Genomic DNA, 22,203 nt, shown 5'->3' with positions numbered 1-22,203 from the left:
AATTATGTCTTTGAGGATAACAATCACCCTACAGCCCTCAGCGCAAAGGTTGTAAGTTATTCCCTTGGGGTATAAAAGATTTTTTATAGAAAGCATTGTCGTAGAAACTTCAAAAAACGGCTCATTCGATTGGAAATTGAAAGGGCTAGTGCGCAATTTAATAGTAGGAAGTGACTGGAGGGCAACTAATCCCCCTCTGACGCCCCCCATTTCCCCAAACACATCCAATCAAAATTTTGAGATAGACATTTTGTTCAACGTAGTTGAAAGTTTTGGAAATTAGGTCTTTGCCAGCGTTGTCGTAGAAACTTCAAAAAGGACTCAGTCAATTGGGAATTGAGAGAACTAGTACCCTTATTAATAGTCAAAAGAGATCGGAGGGCGAAATCCCCCCCCACGCCCATCATTTCCCCAAACACTTCCGATCAACATTTTGATATAGCCATTTTGTTGAACGTAATTTAAGGGTCTGGAAATTTTGCTTTTGAGTATCGCAACCCCCCCACAGCCCTCAGGGCTGAGACTGTAAGTTACAACCCAGGGGTGTATAATATTTTTACAGAAAGTTTTGTCAGAAAAATTTCAAAAACAATTCTTTCAATTGGAAACTGAAAGGGCTACTTTCCTATTTAATAGTCGAAAGTAGTCGGAAGGAGAATCCCCCCCCACGCCCATCATTTCCCCAAAAATTTCCGATCAAATTTTGATATGGCCATTTTGTTCATCTTAGTTTAAAGGTCTTGAAAATATGTCTTTGAGAGTCACAACCCTCCCCCCATAGCTCTCAGGATAAAGATCGTAAGTTATGGCCTTGGGATATATAAGGTTTTTACAGAAATTTTTGTCGTAGAGGCTTGAAAAAGGGCTCCTTAGATTGGAAATTGAGAAGACTAGTGCCTTTTTTATTAGTCGAGTGATCAGAGGGCAAATCCTCCCCCCCCCCTCCCAGGCCTATCATTTCCCCACACTTCCAATCAAAATTTTGATATGGCCTTTTTGTTCAGCCTATCAGAAAGGTATGAAAATTATGTTTTTGAGGATAACAAATCCCTCCAGTCCTCAGGGCAAGGGTTGTAAGTTATGCCCTGGGGACATATAGGTTTTTTTTATAGAAAATGTGGTCATATGAACTTCAGAGGGGGCTCGTTGGAATGGTAATTACACGCTTTAGTGCTCTTTTTAAGAGTCAAAGTGATCAGAGGGCAGCTACCCCCCCCCCCCCACAACACACGTTGTATTGTCCCGAAATGCATCTAATAAAAATTTTGAGATAGCCATTTGAGATAGCCATTATTCAAAATAGTCTAAATATCATATAACAAGGCTTTTGTGGTTGAAACAAACCCCACAGATTAGGGGTAAGGGTTGTAAGTTATGCCCAGGTGGTATTTAAGGTTTTTATGAAATGGATAGTTGTTTAACTTCAGAAGAGGCTCAATCTTTCTCCCTGAAAAAAAACTATGTCAATATAAAACAAATAAAAATTAATCAAAAAAACTTTTTGCACAACATAAGTTTTCCAAAAAATTAGTAAAGAACTCCATTAAACCAAAAACAAACAAAAATAAAATCGAATAATCTACCAACCATACAGCTACCACAAATTAGAATCAAAAAACATATGAAACACAAAAAAACAGAGATTAAAATAAGTCAGAATCAAAACGAGCAGAAATTAATCTGAGTAGGGTTCTAAACCCTAGGCTTTCTCAAAACCAGAATACAATTTGTGCTTTACTGAAAAAAAATCTTTTAAATGTTTTCACTTTTATAACTTTAAGAAACCAAAAATTAATTAAGATTTTAAGGAATAAATATTAGCATATGTATATTAAACTGACAATGCAAATTATTTTCAGTAAATTCATTTGAATTTTATTCAGTAAAGTACAAATTATATTCTGGCTTTTAGAAAGCATAGGGTTTAAGAACCCTACTCAGATTAATTTCTGCTCGTTTTGAGTTTGACTCTGTTATTGATTTTAATTATATGATTTGGGCAAAATAATTATCTAGGCTTAACTTTGACTAATAGTCTATATATATATATATATATATATATATATATATATATATATATATATAAACCAGTCTTGTTTCAGTCTTTGACCTATTAAATTAAAAAAACACAAGTTTTTTAACTGAAAGTAAGGAACGACGTTAAAACTTAAAACGAACAGAAATTATTCCGTATATGAAAGGGACTGTCCCCTCCTCAACTCCTCGCTCTTTACGCTAAAGTTTTTCATTGTTTAAAAAAAAAAGTTGTGAGAATGAGTCAAACTTTAGCGTAAAGAGCGAGGCGTTGAGGAGGGGACGGCCCCTTTCATATACGGAATAATTTCTGTTCGTTTTAAGTTTTAACGTCGTTTCTTACTTTCAGTTAAAAAAGCTTGTTTTTTTTATTTAATTTTTGAACGTTTTTGAATTAATGCAGGTTTTGATTTTGGCTCACCGTACATGAATAATTAAAAAAAAAATTGAATATTAATTTTACTTTTATTTGGTTAAATGGCCTGTTTAATTTTATTTACAAACGTTTTTATTAATAATAAATATACGTAACTTACGAATTAACTTACGTAACGAACCTCTATATTCTTATATTTTTAATACGTATATTAGAGGGTTCGCCCCCTAGTCAATACCTTGCTCTTTAAGCTAAAGTTCAAATTTTGTTCCAATTCCATAAAAATGACCCCTTAATCACAAATGCCCTTAATTAGAATAAATAGCTCTTATGAAAGTACTAAATAATCTTTGGCTTAAAGAGCGAGGTATTGACTAGGGGATGAACCGAATCATATAAGTAATGTTTTCTTTCGTTTTAAGTTTTGATGTTGCTCCTTACTTTCAGTTAAAAACTTCTTTTTTTATATATAATTTCTGATCTTTATTTAAATAATGCTGGGAAATCCGGCGCCCCCTTCATAGCAATGTCCCTTCTCCCATGAAAACTTCCTTCATGGTAAGATCCTCCCACATAACCTCCAAGGTGACTGTGGGAAATGGAGGCCTAGTTGCCCTCCATTTTTTTTGGTCACTTAAAAAGGGCACTAGAACTTTTAATTTCCGTTCGAATGAGCCCTCCCACGATATTCTAGGACCACTGGGTCGATACGATCACCCCTGGGTAAAAAAAAAAAACAAAAAAAAATAAACAAATAAACAAATAAACACGCATCCGTGATCTTGCTTCTGGCAAAAGTTGCAAAATTCCACATTTTTGTAGACAGGAGCTTGAAACCTCCTCAGTAGGGTTCTCTGATACGCTGAATATGATGGTGTGGTTTTCATTAAGGTTCTATATATTTTAGGGGGTCTTTCCCCATTTTTTCGAAAATCAGCCAAATTTTCTCAGGCGAGTAACTTTTGATAGGTAGGACTAAACTTGATGAAACTTATATATTTGAAATCAGCATTAAAATCTGATTCTTTTGATGTATCTATTGGTATCAAAATTTCGTTTTCTACAGTTTCAGTTACCATTGAGCCGGGTCGCTCCTTACTTACAGTTCGTTACCACGAACTGTTTGATTAAGATCTAAACCAATTTATATTGTTTAGCCAGTTTTCAAAGAGGATTATTGTTGCTTTGGATAATTGTATAATATTATACCAGTTGCTGTGGATGCCAGAGTACGATGGAATAAATGTTTGCAGGTCCCCATGGTACATCGCGCCACTCGCCACAAAGGTGATCGCCAATGCCATCCGTGTGCCGGCTCAGTAAAAGATAAGTGATTTTGGATTTTTTCTCGTCTGTGTCTTCAAGATGCCCTTTCAACAGTTTGATTAAGCCCTTGTTCGTTTTCAAGTATTCCCGTTAAGGCCAGTCAGTGCCCTGCGGATCGTTAAAGACAGCAAAGGCCAAGAAAACTTTATTGTTTTCTGCTACGGAGATCACAAGGAAATTAGGCTCACTGAAAAAAGTTTAGTGTCGTATGAAGATAATATAAAAGGAAAAAAACGGAAAAACGTTTTTTGCGTCGCAAAAAACGGGAAAAGGAGCAAAGCTTGCGTTTTAAAAAGCTAAAAATTCTCCCGAAATCTACAAACAAAGCAAATCGTACGCTGCGCTTGAAATCAGCGAGCCAGCGAGCTCGTCATCTCGCATGTTGGAGATAATTATTGCTAGTGAGGAAGATTGCAAGAACGCAAAAATAAATGATAGAATTAATTACTGAGAAGGTTTTAGAAAAGTGCGGGGATAAACAACAGAAAAGTGGGGATTCCCTAAAGCAATCGTGCGAGACGATAATTAGTGAAATCTATGCCCCAAAGTCCCATGAGTTTACACCAACGTTTCAGAGCATATTACAGTCATACAGAAGCTTGAAAGCAGAAGTTCAAGGTTTGGAAAATCGCGTGGAACAGATGGAAAGTAGAATAGATAATTTTGAAGAAGAGACTCTTCTAGACAGCTTAGTTTTCTAGGGTGTGAAGTAACTACTAGATGAAGATTTGAAAGCAAAAGCGACGAATAGCATCACAGAAAATGGGAGTCACTAGTTTTCAGAAAAATGACATTCAGAGTATTTACCGCTACCATTTAAATAATTCTAAATTACAAGGCCAAGGAGACGCTATAACGATGTTTGTGAAACTGAGAAACAGTGAAATAGCAAGAAAACTTTTCAAGACCAAAACTAAGATTGTCAAGTCGGGCCTTTCCGTGCCAGGGATTCTATAGGAACACTGTTGTGACACCTTGAATACAATGAGTAACAGTTTTGGAGTTCGAAATGGTTGGTCTGATCATGGGCTAATTCTTGAAAAACTCCCAACAGGCACTATTGCTCCCAGGACTCGATCACTGGCGGATTGCTTTTGGTTGCTTGTGGTTATTTTGTAGTTTTAGTTTATGGTTTGTCAATGTTTTGTTCTCTTTTCATTTATTATTAATCTGTTCCGAGAGCTCAGCTGCACCTTTTTTGTCTTTTATTATTATTTATTATTATTTTTTTCTCACAATGAAAGTTATGAAAGTGTTTATTATATATAAACATGTGTGATGTATCAATCGGTTCCACATTGAGGCTGAGCCAGTTGGAAAGTTGCCCGTTTGATATTGATAGTTATTCACTTTCGGATTTGGCAAATGAAGAGTCTAAAGTGAGTTATAGACCTTTGCAGTTTAATAAATATCGTGATTCTTCTTATCTTGGAATTATGCAAAATGCTGGTTTAATGCGTGTTCGTGGAACTGCCACCTTACTTCTTCGTATGATGAGATATTTGATTTTCTTTTGAAATGTAGGAATCTCCATGTTATGGCTCTTTGTGAAACATTTTTGAGTGAGGATAGTCCTCTCTCGTCTTTTAATTTTCCGGGCTATCAGCTTACCATGAGGAGTAGAGCTTCAATGAACCGCGGCGGACTCGGTTTGATAGTAAGTGATTCACTTAAATGGAAGCCCAGGGAGGATCTTGATGTCTGGAGAGAAGGTAAGGTAGAAACACTTTCTATTGAAATTGAGATTGGTATGAGGCTTGGTGTGAGAAAAATTATTCTATCAGTAGTGTATAAACCTCCAAGTGCGTCGTATGAGGAATCCATAGAAGGTTTCCAAAGTCTTCTAATGATAGCTCAGAAGTCACAGCAAGAGTTAATATGTATGGGTGATTTTAATTTTGATCTTTTATCTACAGGTAGTTTTAATTTTGATTTTTTAAATTTTATGGTTTCTAATGATCTTTTTCCCACTGTAACAATTCCTACTAGGACCGCTCTGCTACCCTGATTGACAATGTGTTTGTCTCTTCAAAGTATATCAGAAAGGTGTTTTCTAATATTGTAGTGAATTCGACATCTGATAATTTTCCAGTGGTATTTAGTTTATATTTACAAGTGCCACGCCAGAAAAAGCAAAAAAAATTTATCCGAGAGATTAAGCCTGAAAATATTCGGAAGTTTAAAGAAGAAATAAGTGCAACATGAACCAGGAAGACCCCTGTGAAGTTTTTGCGCATTTTAGTAGCATTATAACCACGGCATATGTCAAAGCTTGTCCACTGAAGACACTCAGAGAGAAACCAAGTATGTCGAGAAAACCATGGGCCGATGAAGAGCTTAGTTGACTTATTTGAACAGCGTGACAGTGTGTTTCAGGATTATCTGAGATCTTCAAAGGAGGAGGATAATGCTCATTTTAAACAGCTGCGGAATATGGCAAACTCACTGAAAAGGAAAAAAAAGAAACAATATTATTCGGCACTTTTTGAGGAAAATAAAGCAGATCTGAAAAGAACTTGGAAAGTTATTAATGAACTGGTCAGCGGGCCTCGGAGAACTCAATACCCTCGAATTGAAATCGAAGGAATGGTTGTAGAGGATAGACAAGAGTTGTGTGACAAGTTCGGTGATTATTTTACTAACATTGGAACAAAGATACAAGCGGAAACTAGAAATTCCCAAGCTCTTGTTGGTGGCAACTCTTGTGCTGATGGGAGGGGCGAAGGAACGGAAATAGAATTTCGTCCCTGTGATTCATATGAAAAAACAAAGATCGTCAGATCTATTGGATCAAACAGTACTAGTTTGTATGATATTGTCTTGAATACTAGTTGATCAGTTCTATTGCATATTCTTCTTGTATTCTTGCATCTGATAGATTTAACTATGGAGATGGGAGTATTTTGAAAATTATTGAAAACAGTAAAAATTCTCCCTCTCTACAAAGGAGGCACTCAACTAGATATATGAAACTGGAGGCCTATTTCTATTTGGCAGTGTTTTCGAAAGTTTATGAAAAAGTTATCCATGGAAGACTTTATGATCACCTCAAGAGCCTGCATGCATTGTATGATGGACAGTTTGGATTCCGGAAGGGCCATTCCACTTCGCATGCTGTATAACATCTTTTAGAAAATATTAATTTAGCTTTGGAAAAGGGTGAATATTATATTAGTATTTTTATAGATTTTAAAAAGCGTTTGATACCGTTGATTTTAGTATTTTATTGGATAGATTAAGAAATTTGGGTGTAAAAGGGAGATGTTTGGATTGGTTTAGTTCATATTTAAATGATAGGTCAGTCAGGGTAAATCTAAGGGAGAAATTTTCTAAGTTTTACCCTGTTTCTTGTGGAGTCCCCAGGGTTCCGTATTGGGACCCCTGTTGTATTTAGTGGATGCTGACAGTATGCAGTTTTATATTCCTGGTGCGTCTATGACATCTTACGCTGACGATACAGCACTTGCTGTGGCAGCAAAGACTCTTGAAGAATTGGTCCAGAAATCAAACAGAGCTCTGCAAGGGTTGAGTGGCTTTGTAGGCACTAGCTTACTTAGCATTAACGCGGCAAAGAGTAACTATATTCTGCCTAGTAAGACTGGTGTATTCCCGACTTTTCGTAGTAAAATAGCAATAAATGGTGATGCACTAAAGGGGGCTGAGGAAATGTGTCACCTAGGATTTATACTCCGTCAGAACCTCAGCTGGAGAAGACATGGTGATGTGGTTGCATGTAAGGTAGCCCGTGGCCTTGGGATTTAAAGACGTTTTCAACATTTTTTACCTTCTCATGTTTTAGTTCTTTTATCCCATTCTTTGATTGCGCCGTATATAAATTATGGATGTATGATTTGGGCTAGTAATTTTACGTGCAATTTTAAACGAGTGCAGATTCAGCAAAATAAAGCAGTGAGATTAATTGGTAAGTATGATACAGGAGTTTTAAGTACAGAGTCGATTTTTATGAAACTTAGGATTTTGTATGTATGTCAGATTAGAGATTTTCAGATTGGCATTTCTTTGTTTCAGAGTTTGAATGGTTTAGCGCCTGATGTTTTTAGTAATTTTTTTTCGTTTTAACTCATTTTATCATGGATATGCTGCGAGAAATGCTGGAGACCTGGTAAGTGAGCCAAGAAGTACGGTTCGTTCTAGCCATGTGGCAAGGCACTCGGGTCCGGTGGGCTGAAATACTTTTTCAGACTCAATTCGGGAAGCAGTAAGTGTCCCGCAATTTAAAAACCGGTTAAAGAAGCATCTCCTTGCGGGCGGTTGGTGAGTGTGGGGCTGGAAGACGAGAGAGGACAAATTAAGTAATTTCGTTTTCGTTCTTTTATTAATATATTCGTTTGATTATATTATTTTATTTATTATTTATTTATCTATTTTTCTTTTTATTATTATTTTTTTTTCATAATTTATTATTCAGTAATTATTATTAATATCTCTTTTTTTTCTTTATTTGTGTTTATTTCAGTGATGATTTGGTTAGTTTTATAATTTAGTAAATGTGTACTGGTTGCGTTTTTCAAGCATATATGTGCTCTATTTGTAACCGGTCGTCAGGCCGGCGTGAATCAATTTTAGTAAAGTTGTTGAATCTTATATATATAGCGATATATATATAAGCGTTTTCAAAGCAGAAATGAGCTGGTTGAAGACGTGGAAAAGGTCGAGTCGTCTTTCGACCTCAAAATTAGACAAAAACGTTCAAAAAGTGACAAAAATTATTCGTTTATGCAGGCAATTGACTATTCAAGAGCTTTCTGAAGAACTTATCATCTCGTATGGGTCCAGGCAATGGTTTCATCCTTTAAAAATGGGCCAATGGTTTCCTCCTTCATCACGACAACGCGCCGTGTCACACCTCACTTCTAATTCGCTAGTTTTTGGCCAGAAAAAGGTTCTTATATTTCCACATCCATCTTACTCTCCGAATTTAGCACCGTGCGACTTCTGGCTCTTGCCAAAATAAAATCTGTGATAAAAGGAACACGTTTTGACGTTATTCCTGACATTGAGAGGGCCAAAACAAAGCAACTGAAGGCCCTTACAAGGGAAGCCTTCCGAATACGTTTCCAGTCGGGGAATGAAAGTTGTATTAAGTTCATCCCTAGCCAAGGAGAGCTCGTTGAAGGAGATTAATTGAAATGTGATGTAACCCTATTAGTTTGTTCTTGATAAAACTGTCCACTCTATTCGGACTAGCTCAAGAAGGAGAACCCAGGATACATTTTACAAAAGCAAAAATAAGTAAAAAGTGCTGGTTTATTATTCATATTTAGAAGCTGGGCCCAAAACTGTATCCATACTATAGCATGCGGTAAGAGCCTCAATTGAATGGGCTGTAACATGACATTTATAAAGCCTTCATAAAGTAGCACAGAAAGTTTTTGGATAAAAAGCTGAACACCTAGAACATTAGTTAAAAAATTTCAATCATTAGACACCAATTCACTGTTACAATACTGGAAGATTGCCAAATACGAATGACAAAATGCCAGACCAGTTACAAGAATTATCTGATGATACCTCTGTTTGTCTTTGCTTAAATCTCTAATACTGCTTGTTACTCCCCTCCTAATTCTCAGCCCTGCAAAGTCCGATGTGACCCTCCTCCTTTCGTTTTTTTTCCTTCCTCCTTCCTCCTTCCATCGTATGCAAGGAATTTATTTCAAAAAGAAAACATAATCAGTTTATTTGCTTCAACTCATAAGCATAGGTTGTGTGAGCCAAAAAACAAAACAAAGAAAAAAAAAGTTAGAAAGCAAACAAACAAACAGACATCGCAAGAGGATAAACTACAATCACAAGAGGATAAACTACCAGCATGGTAACTTTTAGTCATGTTTGGGGACTTAGAAAAACTAGTTTACCTAGAAAGAAACACAGGAGATATGAAACCTTTTACAATTGCTTTGAAATCAGCTCACAGCATTATGAGTGCACTTGAAAACCTAGTTTGGTAGAGAATAGCACCAGAAATCTCAGTCTTGGGGGGTAGGAATAATACCCAAAATCTTGGCCTTAGGGGGGAAGAGTTCTGAGAACACATTAGTTTTACCTTTGAAAAAATCTCTGAGCCAGCAAAATGTAATGAAAAAATTACACAGATTTTGGACATCAGCCTATACTAAAGTAGATTTCTGGGTGTACCTAGTGTTGTATATCCATTTCAGACAAGTTTATCTGAACAAAATAAAAGAGTGACCGTTTTTTACTTCCCAGTGTGTCACCATCTTTGACTTCTCTATCTTGGACTGGACTAGTGTGAACCTTCAAAGCAGCTATGATTCTGGCCAGAAGAACACCAACTATGGCCAACAGAATACAAAATGATACCTGCAGTTGCATATCTGCATCAACTCTTTTCTTGAGAAGTTGCTTATATTGAGCAATCTGAATTATTATTTTTCTGGAAAGAAAGAACAATGATTTAGCTAAATATTTTCCAATAGGGATTGGACCCGAGGACCCTATACCGGGTCCCGCGATAACATGGACTTAAAAAATCTTATAATATTTATGCATGGAACAACATATAAGTTGGTTAAATTGGCTCCAAAAAAAAGAAAGAAAAAGAAAAATTTGCCAAAAATACAAATTATCAGCTTCCTGCTAATCCTGAAAATTGTTTTGCAATATTAATTGAAATTTATTGACAAAATAAAAGCATTTTGGCCTGTATATTTTAGTCTTTTTTACCTAGACTGTTTCACATATACAAGAACATTAATGACCAACAAATATGTCAGTTCATTTTTTTAGAATCAGGAAAGTTCATTTGGAAAAACACATTTTTTGGTATTTTCTTTGAAAGTAATTTTTTGGGAGACCTTCATTCAAAAAGAACAAAATTCCCCTCTCCCTAGATTTTAAAAATATATTTTGCTCTCACCCCCTATTTTTACGTGAATTGACATCATTGCTTAGAATCATCAAACAGCTTGACCATCAGATGAGCAAGAAAGATAATAATAGCCTACTCTAAAACAGTTGAGCTTAATTTATTTACTTTTAACAGCTTGGGTTATGAAAAAACACATTATCAGATATGTTTTGCCTACAATTCGATTTTACCTATGCACAATTGCGTGCAGGACTGCCCCCCCCCCCCCAAAAAAAATACAAAAAAAAGAAATACTAACTTTCTTTGAAAGGTACCTCTATGAAACAACAAAAACATAAAACCTAACATATTGTTCATGGTCTCCCTCACCCTAAACCAGCAACAACAAAAAGAGACAGAATAACAGAACAAGATACACAATCAACAATCAAATCTGGAAAACTTCTACTTAATAAAAGGGTCATAGTTCAAATAAGGCTATAGTACAGTCAGGACTGTATCCTGAACACAGAACAAATAGTATTTAACAAAGCTAATAAAAACATGTGTAGTCTTCATTTATTGCAAAGGTTGTGAATTTTGAGAAAATTAATCAAAACCTGCAAATACTGTAAATATGTTTTAATTCCCAATAACAATTCTGGTAGTTTAAAATGGGAAAAATTCCCTAACAAAAAAAAAAAAAACAAGAAAGAAAACTGATTAGAATATTGAAAAGAGGTTGCAATTTAATATTTCTCAAATAAACAAATTCACCAAAGACAATTGAAATAATAAAGAAACCAGAAAAAGTAAGTTTTGAAAAAGAAAAAGACTAGAATATTGAAGAGATACTGTAATTTAAATATGTTTCTAGCAAAGAAATATGCCAAAACAAATGAAAAACAATTTAAAAAAAAGGTCCAACTTTCGAAAAAGACAATGAAAGCAAATAGAGCTCAGATATTTTGATCTCACATGCGGAGATCTGTTTCAAGTTCAATCATTTTATTATTCACATATACATGTATATATTTGGCATAGGTCCACGGAGAGACAAGCTCGAAAACTAGGCCTAGACAAAGATAAAATTACGCTACAATACAAAAATAAACACGACGGCAAAGATACATTAAAACAACAATAATATGAAAATAGCAGCTAGCCCAGGATCGATAAATGAATAAAAAAAAAAAAAAAAAAAATATTAATAAGTATAAATTTATACTAGACAATAGCCAAGAGGCTCACATTCACCCAGACCAATAAACCGTACAAATAACTTTGTCTTATTAGATAGACACTAAATTACAGATGCTCTTGAACTAAATAAAATTTAAGATTCCTTTTTATTAAATGGATAGAAAAAAATGTATCAATAAGATCCTTGTGAGCATCCCAGCACCAGGCTATTGACACAAACGGAGCCAATTTAGATCTCTCAGTAATATACTTTTCAATGTAGATACTCTTTTTTGTCGAGTGTTATAATTATGTAAATCTTGTGATTGGGAGAATAAATTTGGATTAAGGTAATATGGGAACAGTTTCTTGATGTCATAAATAAATTTGAAAAGGATTGCTCCAAAAGTAAATTGTTGAGAAACTGGAAGTATATCTTGATAAATATATAAAGATGCTGTAGAAAACGTATTTGGAAGTACAGTAGGTGATGGAATAAGAAGTTTCAGGATTCTTAGAGCTTTGTTTTGTAAAATCTGTATTGGTTTAATATGGCTTTTAAATGTAGATAAGTATACTAGAGAACAATAATTAAAATTAGACTGAATCAAAGCAAAATAAATGCTTCGTGAAGCAGAGTAGGGCAAATAATATCTAAGCATTCATGAATATATTGGATGAGAGCAAGGATAGCGTATTCAGTATGGTGTCCAGACCTAACATCAAATTGGAAATTTGTGAAGAAATTAGACAATTTAAGAAAATATTAAATCCTTTTATAAATTGTCATCTCAAATATTTTAGAAAAAGCTGACAAAATAGAAATAGGGCGGTAATTTGATGGGTTTTTAGGAGAGTCACCTTTGTGAAGTGGAATTATCCTCGCTTCTTTAAAAGCAGATGGGAAAACTCCAGTTTTAAATGAAAGATTAATTATATGATGTAATGGTAAAATTACCGCAGACAATATTTCTTTAACAATTATAGAACTAAACCCGTCTATTCTTGCTGAATTACCTGGATTTAGATCACACACTATTTTGCTATTTCAAACTGAGAAATAGACCCAAGAAAAATTTAATTACTTTGAGGAGATGGAAGGTACGAAAAAAATGTTTATTACTGCGTGAATCAAACTGGTTCATTACTGAGGAAGCAATTTTCTCTCCTATATTAGCAAAATAAGTATTCAAAATATCAGCCACTTTCTCTGATTTATTAGTAGTCAATACATCCTCCAAACTAACAACTTCAGGAAACATAGAATTTCTTTCTTTTTCTTATAAACAGAATTAACTTAAACAAGAGAAACAAATGGAACATATTCATTGTAAGGTGAAATGCAGATACAGAAAAAATTATTGTACTCAATTACTTCATATAAATCGAAACACACAAAAAAAGACAGAAAATGAACTCATAATAAGCTACAGAGGGACAAAAAACCTCACAAGAAAAAAGATAGATCCTATGAACAGAAAAACATTACACAAAGTAATAAAAATAATCTCACCAAATGAATATCATTATTAATCACCATAACTAGTCATTCTTAACCCACTGTGAAGACGGAGACTTTTTACACTTGAGCCAAAACTTGCTCCCTTTTTGTTTAATACGCATAAGATGAACCGAACACGAATCACGCATGTCCTTTCCCTTAGACAATAGCTCATTTCATAGAAAATTTACTTTTGGTGGGAGATCAGTCCAAATGCGAATTCCACTACCCTTCAACTTATTCACCTCACTGAGAATTGCCTGAATGCTATGATCTGTGTCTAGCAATATGAAAACAGGAGATGGTCAAACACTAGTTTTCCTACTACTGATGTTTGAACTGCTATTTCTCATAAGGCAATAACACTTGGTAAGAGAAATGTCCTTGGTAACTTGCAATTTGTCAGAAAGAAGAGACTTTACATTGCTAGTCACTGATTGATTATGCTTTTGAGCAGGCAGACCATGATCAATCAAATTTAATCCCTTTCCCTCACTTCAATGTCCAAAAGCTTACTCTCCAAATTGTTATTCCACAATTTTTCTTGCTCTAGATCATTTCAAAGCTTTTTAGATTCATCTCGTAGATACTCATTTTCAGCTTATATTTGCCTAACTTTGTCTTGCAGGGCAATCATTGAGACAGAAAAACATTTCTGCTCTGCTAATATTTTATCCAGCAATGCCTGAAGCTGTTCCATTTCTTCATCAGACTTTGCTTGAGTGACTGCCATAATAAATGCTGTAATCCATGTGTAGAAGTCTACACTTGCATCAAATTACGACTACACTTTACATCGAAAAAGTAATCTGATTATAGTAGTTCACTCTTCAATAGCTAGTGAAAGACTAATTGGCTGTCTTCAATAGGACAACCAAAATATATATGAAAAAAATGCATTTCAAGCAAACAAAAAGAAAAATGAAAAAAATCCATATCCAAACAAAACCTGTCATTTTTACTTTTAAAATTACTTGAGAAGCTTTGTTTGAATATGTGCATTTTCATTTTCCTATTTGTTAAAATATTTTTGTGAAAAAGAAAATCTCTTTCAATCGGGAGACAAAACACAGAAAAATAAAAAAGACTACACTTCAAGCAAACAAAAGTAATACACAGACAAAACAACTCAAAAACTAAAAAACTATTTAAAAAAAACACCAGATCTGAAAAGTTTTGCTTATCCCACAATTCCAGATGGTAAGGTTATGTTTAAATATGGACCTTTTCTTTTAAATTAATCAAAAAAACTTTTTCCACAAAATAAGTTTTTCAAAGAAAAGTAAAGAACTCCATTAAACAAAAAAGAAGCAAAAATAAAATCCAATAATCTACCAAGCGTGAAACTACCACAAATCAGCATCGATAAATAAATGAAACCCAAAACGAACAGAAATTACAATAATTAACCGAGTCAAACTAAAAACGAGCAGAAATTAACATAATTTGTGCGCAAAACCTCTTTTCCTTCCCAAGGTCAGAACAAAATTTGCACTTTACTGAAAAAATAGAAATGTTTTTACTTTTATAACTTTAATAAATCAAATAATATTAACATTTTGATTACTTAATATCAGTAAACTGACAATACACATTCATTTGTATTTTTTCAGTAAAGTGCAAATTTTGTTCTGACCTTTGGAAGGCATAGGGTTTTTGCGAACAACTTGTGTTAATTTCTGCTCGTTTTGAGATTGTCTTGGTTGGCTATTGTAATTTATTTTCGCTTTGGGTTTGATTTATTTATCGATGCCGATTTGTGGTAGTTTCACAATTGGTAGAATATTTGATTTTATTTTAGCCAATGTTTGGTTTAATGGAATTCTTTGCTTTTCTATGAAAAAATGATTTTGTGGAAAAAGTTCTTTAATTAATTTCTGTTCGTTTTATATTTACATAGTCTTTTCATGGAAAAAGACAATAATTACTAAAGTGTTTTCGTTTTTAAAGACTTTATATTTTGGCTTACTATTTGTATGCTGGAGAAAAATTTTCAGCAATTTTTTAACGACATACACCTTTAAAAATCTAGACACAAATAGTACTGTTTAATTTAGTTTCATACCTCCTCTAGTTGACCTGAAATGGAAAACTTGATACCATTCGCAAAAAAATCTGTTTACTTTCTTTGGTAGCTTGGATACACTTACGCTATTTTGATTTGGTTAAATTTTAAGAGCAGAAATGGGAGGGTTGGCGTGGGAGGGGGATTAGTTGCCCTCAAATTACTTTCGACTATTAAAAAGGGCATCAGTCCTTTCTATTTTCAATCGAGTGGTCCCTTTTCAAAGTTACTACGACAACTTCTTCGATACAAAGTGCCCTGGTCTAAACAACAACAACAACAACAAATCATACATTATACCCACATTGATCTTTACTATAAAAATGTCAAGCCTTCAGATCACTGTTGACTATTATTAACGGCACTAGACCTTTCGATTTCCAATCGAATGAGCCCTTTTGGAAACAACAACGCTTTCTATAAACACCTTATATGCCCCCAGGGCATAAATTACAACCCTTACCCTAAGGTCTGTTAGGGTGGTTGTCATCCTCTAAGACCGAATTTCCAGAACTTTCAACTACGTTAAACAACATGGCTATCTCAAAATTTTCATTGGATGTATTTGGGGAAAGGGTGGGCGTGAGAGGGGTGTTAGTTGCCTTCCAATCACTTTCGACTATTAAAAAGGGCACAAGCCGCTCCAATTTTCAATTGAATGAGTGCTTTTCGAAGTTTCTATGACAACTTCTTCGATACAAAGTGCCAGGCTTTAAAGGAAAAAATTATTAAATAATACATTGTGCCAACATCGTTCTTATATGCCCCAAGGGAATAACTTAAAACCCTTGCCCTGAGGGCTGTGGGGGAGTGTCCTCCTCTTTACTTAGTCCCCATTTCTTGTCTCGTACTCGAGTGTCCCCGTTCTTTACTTAGGCAGCGCGATCCTGCTGCCTATGATTTATACAACAACTTTCTATTTAAACCTTATATGCCCCCGGGGCATAACTTACAACCCTTGCACTGAGGGCTCTGAGTGATATGATCCTAAAAGACTTAATTTCCAGAATGTTCAACTACGTAGAACAAAATGGATACCTCAAAATTTTGATTGGATGTGTTTTGGAAAATGGTGGGGTGAGAGGGGCGTTAGTCACTATCTAATCACTTTCAACTATTATAAATGGCACTAGCCCTTTCTATTTCCAATTGAATGAGCCCTTTTGAAGTTTCTACGACAACGCTTTCAATAAAAACTTTATATGCCCCAGGGCATTACCCTTGCCCTGAGGGCTGTGGGGGGAGGGGTTGTCATCCTTAACAGACCTAATTTCCAAAACCGTCAACTACATTGAATAAAATGACTATCTAAAACTTTTGATTGGATGTGTTTGGGGAAAAGGTGGGCGTGAGAAGGGGGTTAGTTGGTTTCAAATCACTTTCGACTATTAAAAAGGGCACTATCCCTTTGAATTTCAAACCAAATGAGCCCTTTTTCAAGTTTCCATGACAAAGATTACAATGAAAACCTTATATGCCCCCAGGGCATAACTGAATCCTTGCCCTGAAGGCTGTGGGGGAGTGTCCTCCTCAAAAACGTATTTTCTATCTGGAAATCAACTATGCTGAACAAAATGGCTATCTCAAAATTTTGATTGGATGTGTTTGGGGAAATGATGGGCGTGGGGGGGGGGCTAGGTGCCCTCCAATTACTTTCAACTATTAAAAAGGGCACTAGCCCTTTCAATTTCCAATCAAATGAGCCTTTTTTGAAGTTTCTACGGCAGCGCCTTCTATAAAAACCTTATATACCCCCAGGGCATAACTTAAAACCCTTACCCTGAGGGTTGTGGGGGAGTGTCCTGCTCAAAACATATTTTCTATCTGGAAATCAACTATGCTGAACAAATTTGCTATCTCATAATTTTGATTGGATGTGTTTGGGGGAATGATGGGCGTGGGGAGGGGGGCTAGTTGCCGTCCAATCACTTTCGACTATTAAAAAGGGCACTAGCCACTCAAATTTCCAATTGAATGAGCCCTTTTGAAGTTTTTATGACAACTCCTTCAATACAAAGTGCCCAACTGAAGAAAACAAAACACATTGTGGCCACATCGTTCTTTACTTAGGCAGCGCTAGCGCGCTGCCTTGTCTATAATGGCCATTTGTTTTATTGGGACTGAAAATATGCTTAGGGAGAAACATCACATCACATAGCAGTATTTTGTGCATAACAAGTAGCCTTTAACAAAGAGAAATTATTACGTATATGAGGGGGTTCGCCCTCAACTCACTAATATTATAATAATCAGGCCCCAAAGCCGAGCCTTGAGGGACCCCTCTAAGCCTCAATATTCTCCTCGCTGATGTTGCTTTTCCTATCTTCACGTTTACTTCTCTTTTCATTAGAAAATCATGTCAAAAACCAAGTAAATGTCCTTTAATCTTTGCTTCTAGCACCCCTTCCAATATATGTCTGTGAACCAGTTTGTCAAATGCCATTTTCACATCAAGTAATACTGCTATTAAAAACTTCAAATTTTCCAAAGCAAATACTGTGTCATTTATAAACATTGTCAAAACTTCCGTGGTAGATATTTGTTTTCAAAAGCCACACTGAATATCCTTTAATAGCTGTGCTTTCTCTAATGCCTAATTTAGTCTGACTTTCACTAATCTCTCATAGGCTTTACTTAATACCGGAAGAATAGTTATCATTCTGTAGTCTTTAAATGTGGTTGAATTTTTTCATTGTTTTGGGATCATAGTGACTATTCCATCTTTCCATATTTTTGGGAAACATCCTTTGTCCCAAACAGTATTCATGATGTCTAATAATACACTTACCCATCTCTCATCCAACTGTTTGACATATTGAGGATAAATTCCATCGTTTCCTGGTGCTGTTTGTGGTAGTTTTTCCAGCACTCTTTTCAATTCTCCAATTGTAAATGATTTGTTACATTCTTCTTCATTATCTATCTCAGTTGGTATCTGTATTTTGACAATTGTTAGTGCTTCCAGGTAACTTAATTCATCTTGATTGAGCATCACCGACTCTACAGCGTCTGCCGCTCTATCAGCCTTCTCTTGATCTTCAGTAACTATCACACCATCTACAATCACAGGAATATTCTCAATATTATCATTCTTCCCTTTAATTACAATTTTAAACTTCCAGTAAACTAGATTTGCAGGCTCACTGAAATCCAATCTTTCTAAAAAATCTTCAAAAGATGTTTTCTTTGCTTCAATGATTTTCTTTCTAAATATGGCATATCTTCTTTGACACAACATGTAATTTTCAAAATTTGGGAATTGGTTATAAATTTTCCTTGCTTTGACTAACTCTCTTTTTGCCATAGTACAGTCTTCATTCCACCATAGACTAAATTTATGTCCTTTTTGTCTTCTTCCTGTCTTAGGGATCACCTGTTCTGCAACTTCTCTCAGTTCATTTTGGAATGTCTCAATTTTTGCTTCAAAGTCTTCCTGACAATTCAATTTACTTAGACTGTATATATTTTTCAAAATTTCTTTAAACAAATCACAATTTGCTTTCTTTAGATTCAGCTTCGTATACGTCTTGTTTTGAATTCTTGGATCATTTTAGGAGTACAGCTCTGTGATTATTGGGTAGTTATCACTATAAAAACATGACGCTTTGTCATTCTTTAATTCAACCTTTGAAGCTAAGTTTGCTGATCCTATAACGAGATCTATTGTTACTGTTCTTCCTGTCCTTCCATTAAGTCTGGTTGGCAAATCTTTGGGAGTCAAAAGAGAAACTTCACCATTCTCTAGCAGGAAATCTGCTACAATTTTTCCATTTCTATTTTCTAGTCCACAAGTGCACCATGTTCTATGATGAGCATTAAAATCTCCCATTATCATCACTTTATCTCCTTTAGGTACTAAGTCCAGTATTTTTTGCAAGAATTCAGGCGTTGTCAAAGAATTTCCATTGTAACTATAGAACTTAAATATATTCACTTTAATGATGGTGACAGATATAACTTACATCCAACTAATTCCATCTCGCAAACATCATAACGATTAAAATAGAGAGGAGTGTGATTGAGTTTCTTCTTGACTCTAATGATGACTTCTCCACTATCTTTATCCAATCTGTCCATTCTAACCACTTTGTAATTCCAAAACTTAGTACTCATATATGGTTTTAAGAAAGTCTCTTTAATACAGAAAATATTTGCATCAACGCTAGTAAAATAGTCCAGCAAAAGATCTTTATTCACTTTAACCAAAGATTGAGCGGTAAATCACATAATTTTCAGGCTTTGTCTCAAAGTGATTTGCCTTTACACTGTTGAATTACTTAACAACAATCCAGCTCTGCAATTCCTAGGTTTTCGATAAACTTACATAATTTCTCTACCTTCTCTTTTAACGGTAAGTTTGCCATATCCAATAATTCTGGTGATAGCAAAAGTCCAATAACAATTTTGTTTGCAGTATTGTTTATAGCTTGTTTAACTTCAAATTGGGGCACATTGTGTGTTCTCACTGAATGTTCTTTGTAAACATTCTTATTGACAACTTCAGCATATGATCTGTATACAGTTTCTGCTTTCCCGTAGCTCATCTGGTGTTTCTCTGCCACTTTCAACACTTCCAAATTACTTCTTTTAACACTACATAACGAGGAGGTAGAAGGATGGTTTCCTTTGCAATTTACACACCTGAAATAATCTGCTTTCTTCTGTTGTTCTAAGTTTTTCAATGGGCAAACAGCTGACTGATGTTTACCAGCACATCTCAGACATAGATCTTCTTTGGCTATGTAATTCTTCTTGATATGTCCATATCTTTGACATTTGCGGCACTGTATTATTGGTCTATTATATTCTTGCACAATTCTTTTCCTACCACACATCCAAACTGCAGGTGGCAGGAAGTTACTTTCAAAAGTTATTAAAATTTCCAGGCTGTCCTCTAGCTTCCTTGATTAACGATTGAACCGCGTTTGCCTTTTTGCACTTATAATTGAAATTTGACTGTCAACACTTTCAATTACCTCCTGTTCTGACATTTCCAAGTGGACAACTATGATATTTACTTTCAAAGTCCTGCTTATCATATGACTCCTCAAATGTAATCCTCCAATAACTTTTTTAATCTTATTTTTTTAACATGATTATTTTGTTTTAACGACTAAGATCATCTTCTTTCTTTCATTGAGAGTTTCAAATTCAAATCGATCACCTTTCAGTATTTCTTTCAGGCATTTACCAAGGCTGATGTCTTCTGGAAGTGTTTTGGATGTATCTACTTCATTAAGCTCCGCTACCATTCCAAATCTGTAGAGATCTTCTTCTGGGACTTCAAACTCCTGACTTACTGTGAACTTCTCCTTTTGAGGCATCTTCTTGCTGGCATCAGCATGTGAGTATGTCACTGAATCCATTCTTTGGTTCATTTGGTTAGCTCTCTCAAACTGAGGTTGTGCACTGACTGATTCAGATGCTCTTCTTTTCACTGCTATCTTTTTTGGGCTATTCACAATGCCTTCTGCTTCGTAGGGGCTTATGCAGGTCTCTAAATTCACATCCAGATCACAAGGTAAAGATGGAAATTTTTGGTCATCTACCGGGGTATATCGGTTCTGAGTAGCACTAATAGGCACATCAGGTGATGAACTAGGTCTGCACATATTTGGATAGTGTACGTTTACTGGGGGGCTGCCTGGTTTCTGAAATGGTAAAACACTTGTCCATATTGATTAACCATATGAATACCATATGCAGCTTGCATCATGTATGCATTATTCAGAAGTGGAGATGGAGCCACTGGCTCCATTACTCTTGATTCTAATTTATCTCCACAACACTATAACAGTATCTTTAAAACTCAACTAACCGCTCCAGTGATCACCAATATTCCCAAAAATATCACACATAGTCTCACCAATGACTAGATCTAAGCTCTACTAAGGTTGGGCTAAATTTTGTAATTCTTCTTGTATTCGAGGATTAGCCTATTTTGTCTCTGACTAAATTTACAAAAAGTGTCTGCCTCTTCATTTAGAAAAAGGTCCAAGCCCTGAGCAACACCTGCCAAATTTCAGGTGCCAGAGTATGTCAAATATGTTACAGGCTAACCTAAATTAGTGGTCTATATGCTGAACTGCAACATGATAAATTAGAACACACTTTTTTGAAACTATTAAAGAGGTAAAAGACTGAATAACTTCTTATGAATCCACAAAACTCACTAAAAGATTTTAAAATTGAAGTAAAGAATTTATCCAACGGTTTAATCTTTTCTTCCAACCATAGAGATTCATTTTCACTTCGGCATTTTCATAAGTTATGCGAAAAAGATGCGAGTCGTTGATCTTCGGTAGCTATTAAGGATCTTTGGGTGCGACAAGTTCCGAACGGCTGTAGCAACGAAATATCTATTTTGACCTACATGGTTTTAAAGTTAAACAAAAGACTTCGATTACCTTAACCACTCAGCCAACTGGTTGGTCAAGTGGTTAAAATCGTTTAACAACTCCTCTATCTTGCCGTTTTCTGAATATTTAGAAGTAGCCCTGAGCAAAAAAAAAACGTTTTCGAGAACTAAAAAAGTAAGAAGACAAGGCCGATTGAAATAAATTCGCTTAGAAACTGGCGATAAACTCGATAGAAACTGGCGACCAGCGTTTGACAAAAATTCGCAGCTGAAAGTATAGAATATAAAACAGAAACATTAGCTAGCGGAAATAAATAAAATTGAGCCGCAACACAGATTTTCTGCGAAACTCTTTTCTTTCTATGACAGCAGTGTAATAATAGCCATGTGCATACGGCTACACGCCATATGGGTTTACGCGGAAAGCGCCAGCAGGGAATGGCCATTCACTTCTTCTTTCCAGCCTTCTCAGCGGCCTTGGTGACTTTGCCACCAGTAGTAGGTGGGTCCTTGAAGTTGACCGACTTGATGA

The 22,203-nt window shown here is 35.3% G+C and overlaps 2 protein-coding genes across 2 annotated transcripts in view; both read right to left on the bottom strand.

Moving 5' to 3' along the window:
- LOC148949166 (uncharacterized) overlaps positions 1-4,117 on the bottom strand; it is a 173,160-nt gene extending 169,043 nt beyond the window's left edge. The window contains exon 1 of the mRNA XM_089092641.1: positions 4,074-4,117. Coding sequence (XP_088948767.1) covers positions 4,074-4,117 — 44 coding nt within the window. The remainder of the gene's footprint in view (positions 1-4,073) is intronic.
- Positions 4,118-18,002: 13,885 nt separating this feature from the next.
- LOC148949165 (uncharacterized) lies at positions 18,003-18,617 on the bottom strand. The gene has a single exon (XM_089092640.1). The coding sequence runs from the start codon at positions 18,615-18,617 to the stop codon at positions 18,003-18,005; it is 615 nt and encodes a 204-aa protein (XP_088948766.1).
- Between the last annotated feature and the right edge of the window lie 3,586 nt (positions 18,618-22,203).

The sequence above is a fragment of the Artemia sp. Qi Xiang Cuo genome, chromosome 8 (genome assembly GCF_049724085.1).
Source record: "Artemia sp. Qi Xiang Cuo chromosome 8, ASM4972408v1, whole genome shotgun sequence".
Lineage (NCBI taxonomy): Eukaryota > Metazoa > Arthropoda > Branchiopoda > Anostraca > Artemiidae > Artemia > Artemia sp. Qi Xiang Cuo.
Note: the sequence above shows the minus strand (reverse complement) of the source record. Positions and strands in the feature narration are given on the sequence as shown.